This window comes from Trachinotus anak, unplaced genomic scaffold (assembly GCF_046630095.1).
Source record: "Trachinotus anak isolate AG129_WGS33_773 ecotype Australia unplaced genomic scaffold, CSIRO_AGI_Tana_v1 ptg000032l, whole genome shotgun sequence".
Classification (NCBI taxonomy): domain Eukaryota; kingdom Metazoa; phylum Chordata; class Actinopteri; order Carangiformes; family Carangidae; genus Trachinotus; species Trachinotus anak.
In genome coordinates this window covers 23,744,264-23,768,800 of record NW_027273883.1, presented here as the reverse complement: position 1 = coordinate 23,768,800, position 24,537 = coordinate 23,744,264, and the positions used below count along the sequence as shown (strand labels likewise).

General features: G+C 41.5%; 1 protein-coding gene across 11 annotated transcripts in view; it reads right to left on the bottom strand.

The window, feature by feature from the left end:
• Positions 1-24,537, bottom strand: part of rims2a (regulating synaptic membrane exocytosis 2a) — a 142,089-nt gene that overhangs the window by 34,716 nt on the left and 82,836 nt on the right. For 3 of the 11 annotated variants that reach the window (XM_071468910.1, XM_071468914.1, XM_071468915.1), the window contains 12 exons: positions 23,869-23,915; positions 23,473-23,585; positions 22,352-22,399; positions 19,931-20,061; positions 19,266-19,458; positions 18,783-18,936; positions 17,877-17,903; positions 16,175-16,243; positions 13,595-13,733; positions 7,290-7,475; positions 5,614-5,720; positions 5,254-5,286 (listed from right to left, as the gene is read on the bottom strand). In XM_071468910.1, coding sequence (XP_071325011.1) covers positions 5,254-5,286; positions 5,614-5,720; positions 7,290-7,475; positions 13,595-13,733; positions 16,175-16,243; positions 17,877-17,903; positions 18,783-18,936; positions 19,266-19,458; positions 19,931-20,061; positions 22,352-22,399; positions 23,473-23,585; positions 23,869-23,915 — 1,247 coding nt within the window. Of the gene's footprint in view, positions 1-5,253; positions 5,287-5,613; positions 5,721-7,289; positions 7,476-10,364; positions 10,482-11,369; positions 11,436-13,011; positions 13,114-13,594; positions 13,734-16,174; positions 16,244-17,876; positions 17,904-18,782; positions 18,937-19,265; positions 19,459-19,930; positions 20,062-22,351; positions 22,400-23,472; positions 23,586-23,868; positions 23,916-24,537 lie in introns of all 11 variants that reach the window. The other 8 variants (XM_071468912.1, XM_071468916.1, XM_071468909.1 and 5 more) reach the window with 5 other exon arrangements.

Sequence of the window (24,537 nt, the reverse complement as noted above, 5' to 3'; positions counted from 1 at the left end):
TATAAGTATAAGTCAATGATATACTATAACAAAATAGTGAACAACAGGTTATAGTGAGGGGTGTCATTAAAACTCCCCTCTTCTTAGACGGGCAGTGTTCAGAGCCGCTGAGCGACACTGACAGAGACACACTCTGTGTGAGAGTAACATGAGTGTGGTCAAGTTGGAAAAGAGGACTGTGCTCGATCAGCCTTTCCAGGAAGAATAAAGATAGAAAAAATATTCAGAGAGAAATCAACACAGAGACATAAGTGAGGAAGAAGAAGAGAAGGTGGGGAGCAATAGAGACAAAAACAAAGAGAGACTGAGGCTGAAAAATCAAGACTGCTGACTGGACTTCGACCTGCTGAGGGTTTAATTACAGTTTGAAACTCAGTCACTGGGATTGTTTACCTACAACACCAGAATATACGGTACAGCAAATTCGAATACAACAGTGTCACTGAGTCACAGTAAATGCGCTCTTGAAAGTATTATTGTGTGTCTGTATAAATTGTGCATATTTTATTTGGGTTTGAGGGTCTGAAATATGATTTGCTTTACAAAATTAACCTACATCAGTTTTCACACTCTGCACACTGAAAAAGAGCTTTTCTGACAAATTATTTGAGACGAGAGAGGCTGCAGAAACATCAGCTCCAGGCTGCACTGCAAAATCAAATCAAAGGGGAAGAGACAGAAAAGAGGAGGATGCCATCTAGAGGCCGACATGGGCAATGAAATATAATAAATAATTATTATAGCCAATACAAAATGTATAGAACAAGCTCTCTTCCTGCTTTATTATATGCATATTTCTTTTATTATTACTTCTTTTTTTTCAAACAGCCAGCACATTGTCCAGGTCTCCCTTTGGTGAGGTTGTAATCCAGTTGATAAGAGTCCTCACTAACTACAGAAGGCAGAGCAGAAAAGCCTATCAAGGAAACCACACTCTGTACGAGTGCATGAACAACAAACAACCCAGTATCTTTTGTGGCAAAAGTAAATGTTTGAATTTCACCTCTGACCTCTGTGAGTTGAAGGCATAAAGACAGATCTGGAGGTTGCTCTGCCTCTGCCTCACAGGTGGGCAACATTAGTTTGGCAGTGTTTCATGAAGCCAATAGGGCAGTATTGTTTTGTCCTGTATGCTAAAGTTTGTGATAGCTCATCCCAATTTATTAGTTTGCAATACAGTCTATGTTAGCAAGCAAGTAGCGGTGTCACATATGTTTGTACGGTGACATTAAATTACTTGCCCAGGGACATTCAGCTTACTTTCTAATTTCTTTCTAATCTGCAACTGCAGCCACACTTTAGTGTCTCATTGTTTGCTCTGTAGCATGGTGTCTGTACAAAGTGCAAAAGGTTTTATAGCCAGAAAGACATTAAACACAAGTTTGCTAGTACAGTGGAATTATTTGGTTGGATGCACAACTTGACATGCTATGCCAGGTAGCATTGCCTTCCTTGTTAGCTTAGCTACAAACATATGCTCCTCTCTTCTTTCACTGTTTTGTAAAAACTATTTTAGATTTCACTGTGTTTGAGTGTCATTTGACATAAAGCTTGTTTTGCTATAGCTACAAGAAAGAGAATCCACTCCATGCCATATAAGACGCTCTGTATGCCGCCATTGGGTTGTTGCCTTAGTAATGTTAATTTGTGGGGGGGGGGTGTATTTGTTTTATGTTTTTTTGTTGAGCTCAAATATACAATGGTCTTTCTCCAGAATTGCTCACTCCACCTTCAATGGCTTGTTTATTGTTCATGATTTGGAAGTGGCAGAAATCTACACCCAGACCAACTAACCTGTGTCAGTGAGAGAGGGGTGTGGCTGTGTCCCTCCATCGGACAAAGAGCCATTCAGCCCTCGCTGCTGGTCCTCCCATGTCACCTCTACAGCAAGACATACATATGCACATACACATACACATACACATACACATACACATACACATACACATACACATACACATACACATACACACACTCACCGGTTTGGACACCACATGATTTTGATTGGCCTTGGATTATCTTGGTAACTTTTTTTCTAAATTTCAGCACAAACCATGGTGCAAAATCCCCTTCCCAGCTTTTCTCTTTCTCTCTTTTATTCCTTTAGCTTTTAATACACAGTTTACATATTAAAACCTCTGTGTTTATATTGTGCTGTAATAATAGAAAGTAGTAGCAAAGATTGGAAAAGAAAAAGAGCTCTTTGCTACTTCAGCACTGAAATCATGAACAGCTCCTTGTCAAAGATTATGAACTTTGCTCCATCTAGTGGCCAACAGAGGTTACAGTCTCTAAGGTCCCTAATACATTATACTCTGCTGTACTTTAACAGCAAGGTAAAATGAAAAGAATCCAGGAAACCCAGCTGAATTATTATTTTTGTCATTCATGTTATACACTCACTCAAATGTGAGATTGCTAATGCAAAACAGATGCAAAAAAATATCTTATAACAGTTTTTGATAGAAACTTGCAAAGAATCTCTAAACATGACCTATATATGTCTATGATAGCTGGTCTTAAAGGAGTACTGTACAGGGTGTTTCTATGTGTTCAATAATCCATATCTAAAGGAAATAATTTGGCAATTTCACAATGAGAATTGAGAGCTCTGTATTTGTCAGGTGGAACTGAGCAGAATCAGTTTCTATTGAAGTAGAGATTTGAAGCCGCACTGAAGCCAGAGAAGGACAGACCAGCAGAGATCACAGCAACAGCACTCTGTATGTATTCACATCAGTTTTCGCTTCATGCAGTACCACTCTCTAATTTGTTCACTCCAAATTAACTCAATAGGAATGAACCAAAGTCAATGTATATAATAGATGAAATGTGGACAAAGGGAAGTTCGAAGAGAAGGACTATCTTAATGTAGTATGGCAAATAAGAAGGCAAGTATTGAGAATCACAGCTACTAGTGAATGTCACACATGAAGAACTTGTGTTGACTGAGAAAACCAACACAGCAAAGTCACACCATCACACTGTTCAGAGGACTTGCCTTTCCTCCCATTTACCGGTGGACCTTGGGGTTTTTCCTCACAGTCTGCTGCTAGTAGAGAGACAAATGGAGGCTCATGAAATAAGGGAGCTCTGAAACCCATAGTACTGTAAGTCACATCAATAAGGTAGCTCATACTATATGTGCTCATACAGAGACGCACATACACTCACAGCTATTCCAAGAGCTGATACCGAATACTAGTTTGACTAGTACTACACAAAAATGTGAAGAGCCTTTGGTTAATTACACTGTACAATGTGTGGTACAATACACCCATTACAGCAGCATCCTGCAGAATATCACTAAGAGTAGAGACAATTTAAAAACAGAATGTGGCTTTTTAGGGACCTTACATGAGTATCCACTGATTCAGTCAGCACAACAACTATGACAGTGTTGAGTAATAGCGCCACACAGTCAAAGGACAGAAGCAAGCCACATAAACAGATGGGAAAGTAGGAAGTGCAAACTGTGGGGAACTCCAGTTTCTGCCAACAGTCTGGCCGTTCATTCAAGCCTGTGGATGAATGTACTGTACACCAACACATACTGTACATTACTGCCATCCAAGAAACAAAACAAGATCTCAACTCCTAAACAGAGCTTGTACTTAAAACATTTAATTGGCTTTTACTGTGAATAAACATTGAATAATTATTTTTAACTTTTCCAACAGTTTTTCTTCACAAAGGAAACAAGCAGCATCACATATCTCAAGAAAAGACAGGTTCCTGTAGTAATGAATACACCTGGCAGCCATTGTGGGGTTCAGATGCCCCATGCTCCTCCCTTGCTCCCACTTAGGAGTTATCACACGCATGGTAAATAGATAACATACAGGCGAATTAGGTATGTGCAAGTATGAGGTATGACTAAACTTCAAAACAAAGCAGTGAGACAAAAGGTTGGCAAGGTTTATCGGCAATCCAGCTCCTCTCTGAAATCAGCAGGGGGCAATAATATGGATCCAGTCCATAAAAAGCTGCACACACACACACACACACACACACACACACACATTTGCATTACATAAGCTGAGTGCCATACGGCTCTGTGGGAGCTACAGCACAAGGTCAGATCAATACCTCCCCCACTGCCCACACACTGCCACTGTCCTAAAAATACAGTGGAGAGATAGTGAAAGATACAAACAAATAAGAAGGAGAGAGAGCGAGAGAGACTACCTGAGAAAGAGAAACAGAGAAAGGAGAGATTAGGTCAGGAATAAAGAGAAGAAAGAAAAAAAGGCGAAGTAAAGAAGTGACAGAGAAGTCCAGACAGAGCTTCAGAGTGATAAAAAAGACGGCACAAATACAGAAGAAGGGTAGGACTGAGAGTAAGAGCAAAGGAGATTGTTTGGAAGATGGAGAGGGAAAGAGAGAGAGAGAGAGAGAGAGAGAGAGAGAGAGAGAGAGAGACAGTGAGAGAGAGAGACAGAGAGACAGTGAGAGAGAGAGACAGAGAGAGAGAGAGAGCTGGGTTGGTGGCTGGCGGCTGCACAGAAGACAGGGAAAGACCTCATGGACTCTGACAATGATTAAAGAGTTCTGCGAGTTCTTTGACAAGTTCTCCAGAGCTGCAAGAGCGTTCTCCCCCCGTCTCTATCCCTGTCCCCGTCTTTCCCTCCGATCACTGCAAAGCTACAACAATCTTTGTTTTTTCCACAGCATCTGATTCAAAGACACAAGTGAAGTAATCAGCGCTTTCATCACAGTGCCTCTCACAGTTCACGTCACAAGTTTCTACAACAACACAGAACATTTGATGAAGGAGTGCTGAGGAACAAAACTGATTTCAAGTGTCACTCTGTAGTTATGAGGATGTGGAAAGTTCAAACTTTTGTTCCCCAATCAAGCTCAGAGTTTACAGACACAGATTGTAAAGCTTTGGTCAAGTATCTCAGCAGTCCAAGTAATTCATATACATCAATAATTCCCAAACAAATAATAACAGTATCTACAGTGTAACTCAAAACAAAGAAAGAGTGACACTTGAACACAACACTGGTACTATCAATAGCAGGATCCAAACAGAGCTACAGGTAAGTACATCACGATGGCACAGGACACTTCAACTGCACGTTAAACACAGCTGCAACAGAGGGAGGCTTCAAGGAGCACAGGATAAGCTCAGCCTCCAGGGAAAACAGCCACCCGCCGTTGCAGACAGGGTTTTGGCCTTCAGAGTGAGATGTGGCTCAGTAAGCACCTCCAGTCTGAAAGACTAAACCCACACATTCAGCTACAGACCTTCACAAGGCTCTGTTCCTTCGTCTCCATCTTCTGAGAGAGAAATGGAAAAGGAACTGAGTGCAGATGTTATGGATGGAGGGTAAGAGTAAACACCAATGAAACACAAAACTAAAAATAAGATCTGTGGCTTATACTAAGAGATTCCATCAGCAAATAGTAATCCTTCCTTTTTCAGTCAAATGTCAAATGTAAGAGTCAACAACTATCGTAAAACCAAAGCTCCTCCTCAGACCCAACAGTTGAGCCACCAAATAAAAACTATATCATCATAAGATAGTGAACAGAAACACACTAAAAGCATGTACATGTATCTGAGTCTCCCCTGTAATACAATCACAAAATAACCAGGTGACTTACTTCTGTCCTTCCCTGTGGGTGGAAGCTGTGGTAGTTGCCGTCCTCGTCTACTGGACATGGGGGTACTGGTGGGACTGGTCTGTACTGATCCACTACGAGGATGCGCCCTACATGACAAAAAGTAGTGGACACTGGGGTGAGACACAGATTAGGACAGGAGCTGATGGTGGATGGGCCAGGCGAGGCCATGTAGCACCCACATCACAGTGTGAGACAAGTAAAGAAACTTTCAAAAGAGAGAGAGAGAGAGAGAGAGAGAGAGAGAGAGAGAGAGAGAGAGAGAGAGAGAGAGAGAGAGGTTTGATAGCATAAATGTGAGTAACATAAAGAGTAAAACTATTTTCCACAGTTAATCCACCTATCTACTTATGAATTTCGTTCACATATACTTTATATATGTTTGGATATAAGTAACTGTCAGGCTCAACAGTGACACTAACTAATATATGGGGGTAACTTAGAGAAACTGACTAATTGAAACATCACAATGTTTCTTGGATCTTCAAATATAAAACCAATGCACACAGCAATGATGTTTGGCACATGGCATGGGAGTGGAGGGATACATCGACTGTAGGGAACTGAGCTGCAATAAAGAGATGCCAGGTGTGAATCGCATGTACAGTCGACTCATCAAGCTGCAAGGAGAGAAGAGTTCAATGCAGAAACAGCAGAGTAGTGCGACCATGCGTTCAGACTGTCCCCAAAAGGCTTCAATTCACAACAAAAAAGAAAAGGGAAAAGAAAATCAAAATGCCATCACAGGGTAAACGGCATCAGTTGATGTTAGTAATGAAACCAAAGTAAAATGTTGGCCCAGCACTGCTATACTCACGCAAGCGTATGAGCAGTGTGTTCCAAATTAAAACGAGTCAGCACGCTATCTACGGTGTCGGGAGTGTCGTGCCTGGGACATGTGTAAAGAAAATACAGCACCGGTGCTTTTGGGGACAAAACAGAAAGTGGCTAAGGTGGGTGGTGGGGTAGTTGTGAGGGGGAGGTGGCTGGGGTGGGGTGAGGTGAGGTGAAGTGGGGTGAGGTGAGGCAGGAGAGCAGGGTGTTGGGAGGGAGGCAGGTAGGTGACAGTGATGTAGTTTCTCTGGTTCATTCTGTGAGTTAGTCAGGCTCGGGGTGGGTGGGAGCTCATGGGACGGGGTCTGTACTGGTTTAGTCCTACAAAGATTTTAGTTATGCAAAGGCTTAGCAGAGGTGGAGCTGCTCTGGGGGCAGAAATAATCTTATTGGTTGATTCTACTACTCTAGCTAGTAACTCATCTTCTAGATTAGCAGGAGGACTATTTGATTTGCTAAACAGCAAGCTGCCTTCCTTATCTAAACAGCCTCATATGAAGCTATTTGAATAAGCTGGTGGCCACCCTGGTAGCTAAGATAATTAACCAACCCAGATACTGTAGATTACTAGACCTTTATATGTCCAGACTGCTTAATCCCAATTACCAGAATAAAATTGGTGTAATGTATTCACTGGGCCTCATTCTATTACTGTTACTTGGCTAAAAAAACTGCAGCTCCTTGGTCTACTTATTGATGCTTTAACCTAATGTTTAAATTATTTCTCCCTCCAGAGCAGGTATGCCTCAGGGAAATTATTGTACAACTACAACTCTAGTCTGCTTCTGTGCTAAGGTTGTTAACGTCTCCGATCTGGGTCACACCTCGTCAAGGCAGGTGAGGGGGGGGCGGACCTCCCAGATGGCAGAGACGGCATGGACCTCATGAACGAAGAGTCGTGGGGGCGTTCAGTGGAGCGCGAGCGGGATGTGGGGCGCTCTATAGTGGGCCGCTGGTCTGCAGAGCGGGACCTGCTGTGATACTCGTGTCTATCCATGGCTCCGTGGTTCCTACAGAGGTTGTTGAGAGATAGGCAGGCACTCAGTGGGACCCCAGCAGGGCAGGGACAGTATGCTGGCAGGGTGAAGGGCACAGGAGTTTGTTGCACCCTTAAAACTCCTCTGAGGTGCACGTGTTTTAGGACCATACATGTGTTATTGCATGTTTTAACCCATTTATTACAAACCACATTCCGTCCTAAACTTTACATTATTGCAGACAACCTTCAAGATCATATCAAAGTTCTTTAAATTTCTCCACGAGCAGATTTTTGTCCTGTACTAGATATTAATGATTCATGTAAAGGAGAAAAAAAACACATTCAAATATCCTACAGCCGGCCGTAATGTCAAATACATGCAGTACGTTTTCCTGTAAATGGACTACAACATGCAAAAACACAGATTTGGTCCCTTGAAGTGAAGGAGTCACATTATTCAGCAACTCTTCAAGAAGAGTAGACAACACTTTAATGTTAACAGACAACGTGTTTCAGCTGTGACAGCCTTAACGTAGGAGAACTGCATCTACAGTTGACAATCTTTTATTATTCAGTGGCATCTAAAAGGCTCCCCAGCCACTTAAATGGGCACTTTTGGTTTCCTGAAATGTACATACGGCTCAACTTGCATGCAGTTCTTTACAATTTGCCTATCAACATTACAGCTTTGTCTAGATTTCTTGACAAGTTGATGAATTACTGAAGTTTCAGGGTGGACAGTATGGACAGAGGCTCCTGTGTGGTTTATGGTCCCCATAGTGAAATAACAGTGAAGTCTTCAGGGTGTGTACAACTGGCAGAGACCATGTGCTGTCTCTCAATACGTGATGGGTGTGTGTTCATTTCCAATCTGTCTGAGGTAGAGTGAAATGTGAGGGAAAGGTGAAGTGTATCTTTACATTGCATTAGGGCAGTGAAATCTGTTATTTCCTGGAAAATGCCCAGCCATTATGAGTATTTTTGGCACAGTAAGGATGAAGGCAGATCTGAAGAGCTGGTAAAAAAAAAAAGCAGGTGAGGTTCTCAACTAGGAAAGTCATTCATAGTGTACAAGGATATTGTTTGACTTTTCAGAAAGAAAAGAAAAAAACATTTTCATAAAACTGCATCAAACTGCACATATCAAACCAGTGAAAGGAAATATTCAGCTTCAGAGCATGCACACTGTTTGGGAACTGTAAACGTTTACATTTGTACATCTGACAGTGTTTAATTAAACCGTCTTATCCATTTTATTCTAAAGCGCAGAAGATAAATATGACTACTAAGGCTGACAGACACCAAAAGACTGTGATAATTTCAAACCATGACTGTGCTGAACATTTTTGAGAATGTGGAAGAAAAAGTTTCACCGCTGAGTCTTTTCAATCATTTGAATTTTAATTAATAAGACAATTTTGCCAAAGTCTTGTAGTGTCTATAGCCTTTTGCAGTATGAAAAATTGTCCAGTAGAGGAAATGTCATTTTTGTGTTCGACAGCAAAACAAAGACTCATCAGTAAATATTCTTTATCTACAGCCATTTACAGTGATGGTCAATATAATCATTTCCCACCATGATGTTGTTATGGCTGAGGATTTATGGGTAATGTGAAGGTTGTGTGTGTTACAGATCCAGTATCTCATTAGGTGTAATTTGATGGATATAGCCATACACATACTGCACTGTGGAAAATCACTGCTTGTTGTATTCTGACTGATTTCAAACTCCAAAATATTAGTTATCTGTTCTTGGAAAAGCTGCTGTTTTAATTCTTATAAGCCGCAGACTGTTTCCCACTCAAGGTGCGACAAACTTAAAACAACAGAGTCACAAAAAACATTTTCTCATGTTCAGGGCAGAAATGAACTAAACTAAGGCACTTGCCAAAAGGCTCAGACTCCACTAGTTCTTTCCTCATTTCTTTTTTCAGGTCTCACTGTTGTTTTTACTCTGCCTGGGTGCAGACAGAAACAATCTGTATCTGTGTGACAGGAGGAGGGAAATCTATTCTGCTCCTCTGTGGATAAAACTGAGATGCTAGCTGCTTTTCTTTTTCTCTCAGTTTAGACAAAAAGAGAAAGAGCTCTTGTTAATGGCTATCTGGGCTATAGGCTGAGCCTGAAGTCAAGCCAAGCTAGACCTTAGGGAAACTTGGTGACACTTTAATAAAGTGAGTCAGGCTCTCAGGCTGAGTTCTGAGGACTCATCACTTTTTTCCTCCTGGAGAGGAGAGGAATGGCATAAACGTCACAATGTTATTCCTGACTGAAAGCCAGATGGCAGCAGGTGGAAGATTGAAGACAGGGGAAAGTGAAGTCATTTACAGCGTTTCTCTGGAGGCGGCAATGTGACTTCTTTCTTATTATTGCCGCACTAGGACGCTGGTGTGGGTTCTGGGGATGGACGGGGAGCCCGGCAGCCCATTCTGGTCAGACCCAGGAAGTCAAAGGGCAAACACAGAATTTACAAAGCTACTGTGCAGCCCAGAGCAATGCATCAGAGATGCCACTGTATGGGAGAGCAAATAGCTGCTGCCAGCAGCATGTGAAGGAAAACACTAGTGATCACACACACCACTGATCAACATATTGCTGTTGGTATAATGTACATGGGTACATAAACAAAGACATCAACGAAGAAACAGTCAGGTGCTGGCCAGCAGTCAACAACCAGTATACATACAGCTAACACCAGCAACACAAATAGCTCTGAGCCTCAGCATACTGAAGCAGTTGTGTACCAGTACTGTACATCTACACAACTTCAGAGCTGTGATGACTCCTTTACAAAACCGATATCAGACAGGATATCATTTTCTGTCATCACGTCACAAATAAATTAAAGATGGACGAGGGACAACTTGAGGAGACCACAGGATGGTGGATGCACAGATACAGCGGCAGTGCATGTCAATACCTCTCGTAGTCATAGTCGGAGGAGTAGGCGCCCTCAGAATAGGCGCGGGACATCCTAGTGGAACGCAGTAACCTGACTGCTTCCTCTCTGCAGATCGGGTACACACGATGGTTGCGGCTGGCGAAAAAATATCACAACTGGTCAGCATTAGGTTTTTTTCTTCTTTTTTTTTCCATGACATGGGGAGGTAACAACAACAACAAAAACAAACCTGCAAAGGAGGTTGGAATGCACTTTTGAATTCCCATTACAGACTTTGTCTGCAATCTGTCTGAATACATACTTATCAATCCATCCCACAAAAATCCACAGTGATGGGTAAAAGGGTTAAATATAAGACTACACACTGAACCCGCACGTTGAACTAAGAGAAACAACCTCTGCTGGACAAAACTTCACCACCATAGAAACACTTATCCATTGTCAGTATTGCCATAGTCACTCTTTTGGTGGCTTAGGTGAAAAGACAAATGACAGATTTGCAGATTTGTAGGAATCAGATGTGTTCACATGGTAAAAGTTTGGAGCAAAAAGAGAAGGATGCTTATGTGATAATGAGGTGGTGGAAAGAGGGAGTAAGCAATGCTGATACTGGATGGATGAAGTGTGTGGCCAAAGAATCACCCACGTTCTCTACACAGTGAACTACTGAAAAGTAACACACACTATGTATATATTTAATCTCCTGCAGAAGAAATATATACTTTAACACTATCACACAACATTTATGGCACTGACAGTGGCCGAGTGACACAAAGTGGCGTCTACAGAGTATTCTCTAACCCATGTGACATGATAATTGACTTAGGTTGGACTTACAGGACTGCATTAATCATTTGACATAGACTACAGTGACAGAAAATGTGCCATAGTGTCAGTGCCACGTGTTCAACACTCAAATGAAAGATTTCCTCAAGAACACAAAGGGTTTGTGGGCTGCAGTTGAGGGGGTGTGGGGTTGGAAGGTGGAGATGGGGCTTCATGCAAGCTCAGGTAAGAGTCTACCTGGGGTCCTTCTGAGGATCATCAATAGGCTGAGTATGTCTGGTTCGAGGTAGGGTGAGGAAATGGCTGCAACCACATGGAAGGAGGAGAGAAGACAGAGATGGATCTGAGATGGCGCCGAGGAAGGAGCAGAGGAGGAGGAGGAAAGAACAGAGAGAGAGAGGTTTGGAGATAGAAAGAATCATAGACAGACAGATGGAGGGGTGAGGAAACTGAGGGAGCGAGAACGAGAGATTTCTCAAAGAAACAGGATGTAAAGAGACTGAGAGAGCTCATAGGAAAGGTTGATGTAACAGTTTCAAAGAGGAAAAACAGGCAAGGAAGATAAGAGAGGCTGAGAAATCGAATGGTGAGGAGATGTCTTCCTCAGCTTTACCACACAGACAGATGAAAGAGGTACACTGAACACACCAGCAGCACTCACAGAGGAAACAACAGAACAACACAGTCCAAACACCTGAACCTGCTTGGTGTTACTTCTGGATGTAGAGGAAAACAATTTAAGACCATGCACATTACATAAGACTTGCTCTTTTACACACAGTTTCAAAAACATTTCAAAAAGTAGAAAAAGGAAGTGAAAATGACACAAGTTTTAAACAACACACCAGCCTCATGAAAAAGTATTAAAAATTCCAGAGGAGATTTTTTTAATATTTCAGGAGTTCTGGGACAAATCCAAACTCTCCATGACTCATTTCCTGTGTCATTTTCAACTGTTTCCAATAAATAACCAGACACTGTTAATTAAAGCCGCTGAAATACACTCAAGTGAGCACTGTCCCAGACAATTTAGATAAGTGCATTTTCTGCGTCTGACACTGATTTAGGCCAAGCCTCAGAAATATTAAATAAAGTTAATTGGACGGGGGGGGGGAGTAGCTGTGGCCTGGCAGTGCCAAGGCTATGATTGGACTCTTGGAGCAACATTTTCCACCGCTCACAGAAAAAAAATGCTGATGGAGGATAACTGACCACCTCCCCTTGACCACCTCTTCCATAAAGATAGAGAGATACATGCAAATTCTGTATACTGTATGCAGCATTTACAGCATTGGCTCCAAATGTGTCCTGCATAATTTCATCCTCCTCGATGTAAGATGGAAAAAACTTGTTAAAAACAATTGTTAATTACTTCTCAAAAGTAGTGCAGTCTTATCCAAGCCTGGTGTTCATGTAAGATTTAACTCTTGTAACTTTCTGATAAATTAGTGAAGTAAAAACATTTTTACTTTTAATTGGGTAATTACTGTGTTCATTTTTTTTCACAATAGTAAACGTGCCTCTTTAAGTGATCCGGAGTAACACAACTTGTATGCAGTATATTATGGTGGGAGATACAAGATGCAAGTATCAAGGTGTAAGGAATCCACTGTACCAGATTAAAAATGTTTGGAGTAAATATTTCTAAAGGAATGGAGAACGATGAAGAAACATCAGATGAACAGATGAAAGCACCCACACAAAATCAGTTTCCAGAGAGTTTAAGGCAAATGGCATCTTGTGAAGGTGTATGTGTGCAGGAATAGCTCCCTGCATGTCGACTCATCAGACCCCACTTGTGCTTGTCAGCGTGTGTTCATGCATGCCTGCGTGCATGCACCCACTGTACACAAGTGCAAGCTGGAGAGTGTGTGGGTACCTGTCAGGTGAGTAGTTAGCTTCGGACACACTGTGGTGGTCCACCCTACTGGAGGAGCTGTACTGAGTGGGCCTGAGGTCAAAGGCCGGGTCCAGACTTCTGCTGTGTGACAGAAGTGGACTGGATCACTCCACATGTAGTTTAAGCACCACACACTGCCCCCTACTGGCTGGAGGGAGCGGGGGGGGCATGGCCTCGTGCTTAACTGAGGCGTTCAGTGGGAAAGCGAGAAATGCTACACAGCACATAGGTGTGATGCAGCATTTGGAGTGAGCACAGCAGCACTTGGTGCTACAACCAAATGAGGGATTCGTTTGAAATTTCGAAGTAACATGAAACAACATGTCATTCAGCTCCTCAGCTACTGAAGAATATATTTCCTTACATTGATCCGAATTTTTGAGATTTCCAAGCAAAGTCAAGACATCCAGTTCTCCAAAAAAGACATAGGTAGAGTGTAAAATGCATCATTGTCGTCGTCATCATCACATGAACATAAATATCATAAACTCTGAGAAAAGGAAAATTAAAACGAAACACGTGCACACAGGGTCAGCCCAATGGTGCACTGAGCATTAGTTACCTGGAGGGCGGGGGAACGCTGGGAGAGCGTGACCGTGCCCTGTTTATATCAGCTGACCGAGAGCAGTGGTTAGATGACATCACCTGCTCAGGGACAGACAATGTGGAGCTCTGGAAGTCTCTGCCGTTTGGCCGGTAGTCTGTGAAGACAGGAATGGGTAAAGAAAGAGAGGGATGGAGGGATAAGATCAAGAAAGAGGGGATTATTCCAATGGTTCCAGATTTACATACAGACACCAGAGATACAACAGTGTTAGATTCAAATTTACAAAACCAAATCCTGTGCTCATTTAAGTTTACAACACATCAGTATTTTTTGAGTGAGTGACAGCTAAACCTACAGCTTTGGTAATGAGATGAAAAATGATGCATATCCAGTTTAACCACACCCTGTCATAACTGGAAGAAACTTCGTACAAGTTATGCTAAATGCCATTCTGCACAGGTGATAGAGTCTCTATTTTCATTATGCTGAGTCTCTATATTCCAAAATTGAGAAATAGGTTTCAATAAAGGTGCAGTTCATCTGCTGTGTTAACACTGTGCATTAAACATGAAAATAGCCTTTAAAAATCAGAAACATTATAATGAATTTTCTCTGCAAGACTGATTAATCCATTGAATTTGAAAGAGTTCATTAACCGATAATCAGACATGGTTAGATGCCATGGTTAAGGTCAGCTTGGTGCTTAGCTCCATAAAAGTTGATTGATATTCAATAGAGTGTACAACACATTAAAATGAGTTAAAGAAAACTCTAGATCAAAATTTGGAAAGGTCGGAAAGGTAGGAAAAATTGGAGGTAATGACAAAGAAATGTTGACCTTCACTTAAGGAAGTTTGACATATTAATACGATTTCTTTTTAATGGCAGTACAGTGGTTCTGCAGAGCTGCTCAATTAAATCTATAACATTTCACAAAGTTAAAACAATCCTGATCAATCCTGACGTTACTTGCAGTCACTTTTACAACCACTCTCATACAGTTTCTTCTTATTTTATATAAAGCTAAAACCTTTGCAACATACTTGCTTCATTATGACACTTTTTAGGTTGAACAGGGAAAACACAGAGCCTCCTGCAGCTGAGCAATTAACCTCCATGCAGAGTCAAATTAAATCTATTCTTCCTCTTGACATGTTGCTTCATGCATGAGTACAGCCTGCCCGTTAAGCACATATAAAGTGGAGAACCTTTGCTGACAATTAATAGGATTTAATAAGAAGAGTGGAGCTGCATCAGCGCAGAAGGAGGGGACAGAACCGAGGGTCAGAGAGAGATTAAATGTACTGTGCTAATGTTAATGTCTGAAATTCAGCTTCATCAAAAAAATCTAATAACAACAATTCGACTTTAAAAGACTTGAACACATAACATGAGCATAACCTGTGCAGTCATTACAACTGTGCCTGCTGTACTGTATGTACTGGACAATGAGTGTCCTGGCAGTTAGTGTACCATAAAAAAGCAGTTTTCTTCCCTATTTGAAAATAATAGTGTCAGCAGTTTAATGCAAAGACCGCAGGATAAATGAGATTTGGTGGAGCCCAAGTAAAGAGGAGGGTGCCACCAGAGCTGAGCATTGGGGTATTCCCTTCACTGTGAATGAAGTGAAGGGGACTGGCGTGATGAGGCAGTGAGGGGCTGATGAGAATGTTAAAGAGGCTGGAGGAGGATTTCCCTCAGCTACAGTATCATCAGCGAGCCCAGGCTCATGCTCTTCCCCTCTCTGTCAGTAACTGAATATATTCTCCTCTCTCTCTCTCTCTCTGTTTTTTTTTTTTTATTCTTTCCCTCTCTTCTTCTCTGTGGCCTAAATGTGCTAACAGACATCTGAAATGTTACCACATGCTAAACCTAAAATGCAGGCTGCTGTTTCCAACCTGCAATTAACCAGCAGCTTTACTGCAAACAAGGTAAGATGCAGTTTTTGTGGTCTTCAAGTGAAGGAAAGAAAGAGGGATCATATTTATTAAGAGGAGATAACAAAGTATATACTGCTTGCTAACACTATTTTTGGCATGAAAAACTAAAGCAAGCTTTTATTTTTCTATGCCTTACTTATCTATTGCAGCATTGTTTTCTTCAAGGTTGACATTTTTTGTGGGAAAATTTCAAACAGTTTTCAGTCTCTTTCTGCCTCTTTCTCTGGCTTTCTGGCTGGTGACAGCTCTGCCTCTCCTTCTCTGATGTGCAGCGTGGGCGTGCTGCTGGAGCCTTGGTGAGTACAGCAAAACAGCAAGTAGCAGTGCAGAGGCAGACAAAAGCTCGCTGCTCGCTCACCCTGCTGCTGCTAATGGGCTGCAGCATTTCACCTTGCTAATATGATATATAATGGTATTTGTAAGCTGTTCAGGCCGAGCAAGTGTCCAACGCATGTCGACATGTAGGAGGTTAACTAAGTTCAACGCCAAAGGAAACAAACACATAATTAATGACACCTATGATAATATGGTGAAAAATCCCATTAAACTACATTAGAAACGTTACTTTGTTTTTCACATTTGATTGACTTGTATTGCAGTTGGATTTATACCTATGCATTAATAACTGCGTGTTAATATGACCTGAGTATATTACCTGTTATTACCCCAACACCATCTTCACAATCGTAGTCTGAGATCTCACTGTCACTAATCCTCTGGGATCCTTTGAGGTAAAGAGACAGAGAATGATGGGAACATGGAGGAGAGAAAAAGGAGAGACAGGACAGAGAGAGAGAGATTGAGAGATGGGGAAACAGGAAGAAGCAATTTACATTCCCTGGTTCATTAATTCAGTACCACAGTATTGTTTGTATTATTCCTCCCTGCTCTGACTGTAACCTTTATTGGTTAAACTGAAGATTTTAAGTGAATCTAGTAAGACGTACATACGCAGTGACTGAATATAAAACATTTGTGACTGCACTCAACAAATACAACAAACCCACCTGCAAGAGAGCATTTTAGATCATATATATATATGTTTATAAGTGAAAATATGCCATAACAGCCATAACAAATAATGCTGCATATTGCTGCTTGACTTCAACAAAAACAGAACATCTCTCTTCATCTGAACTGTGACACTTTCAAATGACAGACACAGTCACTCAATTTACATGTGAAGGAGCGGGTGGGAGAAGTGATATGGCTCTACAGCTCTTTCTTCATCCTCCCCAGTTGCCTTATCACCTCTCCCTGTCCCCTCTTTTTAAAGTATGACACCCTCACTGCAGCCCCCCCACCCCAACCCCACCACCGCCTTCGCCGTTCAGTCAACTTAAATCAACTAGACACGTGTGCTTTTTCAGAAATGACAAGTGCTGCACTCTGGCAGTGCCGCTCCCAACCTCTCATCTCAGTTGGCTGGAAACTTTTTACAGCTGTCAGCTCTTTCACCTCACACTAACACAAACACCCAGAAAATCGTCCTGGTGGGGAAGTGAGCAAACCTTAAGTGTCTCGTAGGAGCAGCACAGTGACTACAGTGCAGTCAGCTAAAGCATGTTAACCGGTATCTGGTCACAGCATGTAAAAGCAGTGAGGGAAGGGCCAAAAGAGCTATTTTGGGTTTTGGATAAAGAAAATATGACACTAGAAAATACAACATTATGCACAAACGTAATCAAAGTATTCAGTGTTCATTTCTCTAAGTAAATATACCACCACTGTTTCTGAGGATTAAGAATAATAAGTGTAAATAAAGAATAAAATATATCCCACCAGTAACAAACTAATCTACTGTATCCCAAGACAATTTCATGAACATTTTCACATTCACGACAAACAAACACAAGCAAAGCAGAATGGGCTGCAGAACCTTGCCAACAGAATTGTATGCAATTTTAAAAGGGAAAATATTCATAATGGATAAAATAATAAACGATATACAGTAGATAACAGAGGAAAAGCAAGCGGTCACAATCAAATCATATTGTCTGTTTTTATAACACCACTTCAGAACGAGGATCAGGATCGAGTGCAGTTGTTCAGGATATGGTTGCAGGTAGCGAGGTGGGATTGTGAGATATTTAACAGGTGAATACACAGAGAGGGAGAGACCACTGTGTCCCAGATCTCTCTTCCCCTGGAGAGTGCACGTCTGCTGCCAAACAAGTAGTGTAAACTATACACCAGCTCACCACACTGAAATCCATGTAAGGCAGCAGAAACATGCACCCGTCATGGAAAAAATGGGGGAGGAGAATCAGGGCACAAGGATGCATGTTTCAAAAGGACAGGAGAACACTCAGATGCTCCATAGAGCAGCGCTGCCTGCAAGTGCAGGGATCCTTTACCTGAGTTGTATGAATATGAGGCTTTGTCTGTGAAAGCAGAAGCAGTAAGGTTGATGTAACATGGATGATAAACACAAAATATGCATAAACTACAAAGGCTGCTGAAGCTTAAATAAACTAAAGCATCAGGAGGAAACCAGTGGGCACTATGACCTAAAAATGACAAAGCCTTGATCTTTTATATTATAAGACAGAGCTTGTTCATTTCATTCAAGAATTTGGAATCACTGAAGTCTCTCTTTATTTTATTCTGACCTCAGTATTACTACTGACTATTCACTGGAGGTCTACCATGTAAGGTCTGGCCCACAAAGCCCATCTCGGCAGTATACTGCACTGTCATTAGTCTGTGAGTGTGACAGTGTGGTTTGACTTCAGCTAACAAGAACAAACCTCAGAGGTGAGTTATCAGGAACCTGAGAAAATGTGGGAGGTTATGTGTTTGTTTGTTTGTCAGGGGGATTACGCAAAACGTACTGAATCAATTTGCATCAAACTTAGTGGCCTTTACTTACAATCTTCACAGTGTAAGATTTTTGTCAATTCTCAGGAAATAATGATGTATAAAGGGGGACAGATTTATGAGGTTCAGATCTATGACTTTGTAAAATTTGGTGCAGATCCAGATAATCTGAATCATGTGTAGGATTGTTTGTCCCTGGCAGAGGTATATGTGCTACTGAGTGCCATTCTAGTTGGTAACACACTGTAAAATAGCTCAATCTTTATCAGCTCTTTCTTAATAACAATTTCCTGATGAGATACTCAGATCTCACTGATACACACAAGAGGGGTGTTACTGACTTTGTTAAGCATACAAAAGAAAATCAGCTGCCCTGGCTCAATGTATTTTTCAGCATAACATTTAGAGTTGTGTGATGGGACAGGGACAGAGGTGTTACATACTCTGCAGCCGCCTTGTCGGACTCTCTCCGTGGAGCTGCCTGCGCTGAGTGTTCGGGGAGGCACGTGGGAGCGGGATGGAGGAAACATCGTGTGTTTGTAGCTTGTACCAGTGTGGCTCATCATCTAGAAGAGCTGTCTCCAGCTCAATCAGGATCTGTCAGGGGAACAAGGCCGTGGTGATGTCTCTTACCTCAGACATGTCCGGTGATGGAATCAAAGCAACACACAACATACACTTGTACCGCAATACACATAGAGCTGTTACAATGAGTGAAAATCACAGGCAACCCCTTTCCTCTTGCTGAGGTGTGTTTATTTATCTTAAGAGTTTTATAGACAGAATGAAAACAACACAATTCCCTGACGATGTTGGACAAAGACTGGACCACCAAAAACCTTGTAATGTCCCATGATCCCATTCAAGAGGCTTAGCTGAGGTGCTGTCAGTGAGTGTCCCTGATGGGTGGGGTTTGGTTCTCTTACCTCTCCCAGGAATTCACTCTCCTCCTCCCTCACCCTGGCTTGGTCCCACAATGTGATCTCCAGCATGCGCTCCCGAAACTCCCGCCGGTGCACCGGCGAATACATAAAGGTCTGGTTCCATTTGGGCTCTAAGGATTTCTTTACCGTTTTTGTTCTCCTCTTGCTTTTGTCGCTGGAGGAACAATAATTCAAACTGTTTTTATTTACAACCATGATAGAGAAGAGCCACGAATACAACAGATCAATAGCACAACACAGGACAAGGCACAGCACTGTGGCATGCTGATGAGGATGAGATGGCAGGAAGACTGCACTAGCTCTCTGAAAAGGGCGACTTCCTGCATCAGTGCATAAGAAACAACAGCTTAATAAGAAGTAAAACTACACTGAACAACCAACAAAGGAAATAGACACATCCACAGATATCTATATTGCCTTTCCTGATGCTAATGGCAAAAAAACAATAACATAGGACCTTGCGATGACATTAATGCCACCCCCAAAAAAACACACAAATACCAAATCTACTTTTTAAAAATGATAAACAGCCTGTGCTGTTTACTCATGCTCAGTGCCTTTCTGAATGGAATAAAATGACATGGCATTAAGTGGGTGTGGTGGATAAAATAAGCAGATTAGCAAATGGTAACTCTTCCTACTCTTACCTTCTATCAGGGAGGAAATAAATTTTGACGTAAGGGTTCCTGGGCCGACCGTCTTCCCTGGGTGGCAGGTCTTTGGCGCCCAGGATGGTGACAATTAGTTGATGGCCCACTTTGTCATACCACAGTTTGACCTGCAGGGGCAGAGCAGAGACAGCCTGCTGAGAGACAGCTCAAGGCTGACATGAGTAACAACTCACAGAGGGATTAATGCAGGAGAAGACAACATCATTAAGTCAGAAGTTAAGTAATTACATGAGCATTTACGTTTTTTATAGAGGCTTGTCTCCATTCAACCGACAGTGTTTGACTACAGCTTAGGGTCTTCTCCTGTATTTACCCCTCAGAGAAAAGGAGGAAGTTGTCTACCTGCTATGATGATGTCAGGTCACATGCTTAGTGGGAAATTTATCAAAGTGTTCACTGAAACATGAACTTACTGTGTTATTGTTAATACGATATGATAATGCTAAAAATGTCAAAATAAGATATTAAAATATGAGTGATAGTTTAGTCTCTAAGTTAGAGACCCTCCTTTAGTGAAAAGATGTGTTCATTAGCTGTGAGCATGGTACCATATTTTTATCATATGATCTGTATTCATTGTGTTTTTTTTGTAATTGTTTTAAAATGAATGTGTTTAAACTTTCCCTGATGAATAAAGTTTATTGAATGGGACTGGCCTGAAAGTCATTTCGACTGAAGTAAAATGCTAAAGGCAACATGCCCTAAAATTAACAGCATGTGCTCTGTTGAAACACTAGCACTTAGCAGTGATGATGATCTATCTAATAATGTTCTTTCAGATATTCAATGGGCATTGATGCGGAGAAATCAATCATGCTGTTGCAGGAGGAATCGAAGACAGTTCACACTAAAAGGGAAGTATGGACTCCAAAAGAAGACACTTAGAAGAAGAAAAAGTCCAACTGAAGCCTGGAATAAAGGAGATGAAATGAGAAATAAAACTTCTAAGCTTGTGTCCATACTTCTTTAAAAAATGATTATGGGAAGGATCTTCACTGTTTAACACTACCGGCTATACATGCAGCAACGCAAAAGGGGGCATTCAAGACAAGTCAATAAATCTGGTATAGGGAGGAACAGACAGCAGGGGGCTTATTGGAAAACAAATTGTACCAAATGATCTCTGAACTCGTAGCCCACCAAAATACCAGGTACTGCAGAATACTAATGTAGCCTGTCTGTGAACTGGTAAAATATTCCTGACAACTTTCACCTTGGAAACTTAATTATTAGATTGTGTGTGCTAATATACATTGTCCAATTTTAAACTGCTCAAATATACAACACCTAAGAACCTTTACAATGTGACCAGTCAAATAATTAACTGAGACATACACACTTCTCCAAGAGTACAAACACACACAAACATACCAAAGTATTTACCTCAATTCTAACTCCATATCATGTCACTGCAGAATTTGAAAATAACAGGGTGCACATCTTTGCAGAAATCTGCATCCTCAATTATGTGTAGTAACAATATCCTCACATCAGATCTATAGAAAGTTTGTCGAGGGTATTCTGAAGCAAAACAACATAACAGTGTCAGTAAGATAAATATCCAAAGCTCTGAGGAGTATTAACCTTTAGGCTAACTGAATCAAGAATAGAGAGTCACACAAAGTGATTGTATTGTGTGTTGTAAAACAAAAACCACAGAAAAGACAGCCTGATATTTAAGATTTAAGACAGATTAAAAGTGACCCTTACAGCAAAGAAAATCCTCACAACTTGGCTCAGTTTGAAGTTTGTTATTTGGGAGGTACAATTTGCTTATTCTTTCACTCTCATCTAAAGGGGAAAATGCAATTTGGTTTCCAAAACAGGACGGTGAACTTGGTGTCTTTTCACTGTAACATCAAACTCCAGACCCATTAACTACGACCTGCTAATTGGCATCACTTCAACTCGCACATGGAGGAATCCGTCTGTGGATGTGTGTAGGTTTGGAATTATCAAGGCCTGGGTTCATGTCACACTGAAGCAGAAAAAAACCCAAGTCCTTTGTCCTAGAAAAATTCATGGAGACACCCTCCAGCATTGCCATAGTAGAGATCTCAAAGAATTACTCCAAAGGTGGGGTCGATCACTAGACTACGGAAGAAATCAGGCAATGGAAGAGTGTCTATTAAAAATATGTTCAGATTAGTTGAACGTGCACTACTTAAAAATGATGATGTGAATGAGTTAAAATGAGTAATAAAAACTGTCGTCATAACAGTGATACCAAGAAATCAAACTGAGGAAAATGGCAATGCACTGCACTGAGAGGGAAACTTGAAACTGCCATTTCCCTGGGAATGCATTTTCCAAAGTATGGAAACAGAAAAAAGGCCAGTCAACAGTCAATGAGCAAAGACCAAATAGAGATTGTGCCCTGCAGACAGGGCCCATTACCTGGACCCTAGGGGCAAAAGGCGTTGTTCTTCTACTAAGGCTTTGGCTCTGGATAAGCAAAATTAAACGGCAAAAAAAGAACAAAAAAGAAAAAGAAAGAAAAGAAAAGAAAATGCAATAAAACCAAAACCCCACAAAACAACAAAAACTCACAATACACTATAAACACAACAACAGAAGTTTGGAGTTTCAGATGGGACATTTAGGTCAGTGAGTGTGTTCTTTCTCACCTTTCATTTACATCTTTGCTCGTCTGCTTCTTTCTACTTAATCAAAGATTACTTGTCCCTGAGCTTCTCGGCTCTGTTCTGCACAGGCCTTTTGAGCAAATTATCAATGGCTCACAATTATCTCCCTCTTTCTTCTCTGGACCTTTTCTTCTCTGCTTCAGAGCTTGCGTCACAGTGACGTTCACCCCAGTTGTTATCCTTTTGCACAATTTAAAGACTGCTCCAAAAATATCATACTGACAGTTCAGTCTGTGTAGAATTACTCATCAAGCACTGCAGCTCTGACAAGGTTTATTCAATGAACTCAACTGTTTCAGAGATTAGCTGTTTTGGGGGATTTCAAGGTCAGCCCTCTCATGGAAATACAAAAGAGAACAGGTATAATAGGTAAGATTGCAGAGCTCACTCTGATTGGCTGACAGGATGCAATTGTTAACATTCAATTCCAATGTTAGTCAAACCCAACCTTGTCTCATAAATATTGATGTTAGAAAAACATGTCCTAGAGGTTTTCCCAGATGCTAAAGCTGTTTCCCATGTGGATCCTAAAGTTGAGTGTTGATTTATCTCTTGCTTTAATGCAGCCTTTTACCCATTTACCCCAAGAGGGATTTTATACTAGATAATGGACAACACACACAGTAACCTGATCTACAATCCTGTGCTGGGTTGGTAAAGCGCCAGCTGAACAGGCAGAGTGAGAGAAGCAGTGCCTGGTAGCCCTAACAGTGGTTTCAACTAGGATTTCAAGTCACATTATGAACCCACAGTGGGAATATTTTACTCACTAACCTAACTGATCTTATTAATATGACTTCAACACTGGTCAAATCAATCAGACAACACAGTTCGGCTCATGTGTAGTCTTTATGTCATGCTCAGCTCACTTACTGAAAGCTGTCCTGACAGGTACTGGGGGGCGTCCCTCAGCATACTGGGACTCATGGGGGATGTGACGGAGATAGACGGGCGATCCATCTTCTGAGACTCGAAAGAACTCGAACCTGACAGGACACAGACGACAAGGTTAGATCATTTAGTAGTGATGTTGGTTAGTTTGTAGTATTGGTGAAGTGAAGAAAGGGAGGTTGGTATTAACAAAGACAGAAAAGACACACACAAGAAGAGTGACACGCAGAGGAGACCATGCCATGAGAAGACAGAAATACAGAGAGGCAGAATGACAGAAGCAGCTCTCTCAGACATTTCCTTCACTTGATGTTTCTGGGCTGATTAATAGGATAAAATGGGATAATAACATTGGCTAATGATCTTGACAAGACTCACTTGATTCCAGTTGTGCATGTGTGCTGTCTGGTATCCTTGGAATATCTCTGATAAAAAAAAAAAAATAAAATAAAAAAAAAAAACAGAAAGAGGGTGAGTGTGTGAGGCAGCAGAGAAGGAGGGGATGGAGAGGATCAATCTGAGCTAATGCTGAATGCACTGTGCTGTAATGACCGTAAGCACCACATTAGTCTTCATTCACCCAGCGTCTCCCTCAGCAGCACAAAGCAAGTCAGATATAGGAATTGACAAAGCAAAGGTGCCGCTGTTTTTCCCCCACAATTTCCCCTTTTGAAAAATATTGGAGGAGAGGCAGGTGGCAGGCTTTCATTCTGCTGGGCGCCATTGTTCAGTCCCAAACGGAGACCGGGGGGGGGGGGGCAACAGATGTTAAATAAACTCATCGGCTCAAGTCCTTCACAAACACATTCTGTGAGAACACGAGCTATGCTCCCTCCTGGATTTCCTTCTTTGAGCCTCCATATTATAGAGATTTAAATACAGTTCAAAGTTATGAGTCATAAAGGCAGTGACGTTACATGAATGAGCCATACTGCAAGAACTGTAACTGCTCTGAGGAAGGCTATGAATGGGGCTAAAGGTAAATGATGTAGTCTCAGTCGGATGCATATCCTCTGCTCTAATTCATTTTAGGTTGGGATGTAGGTA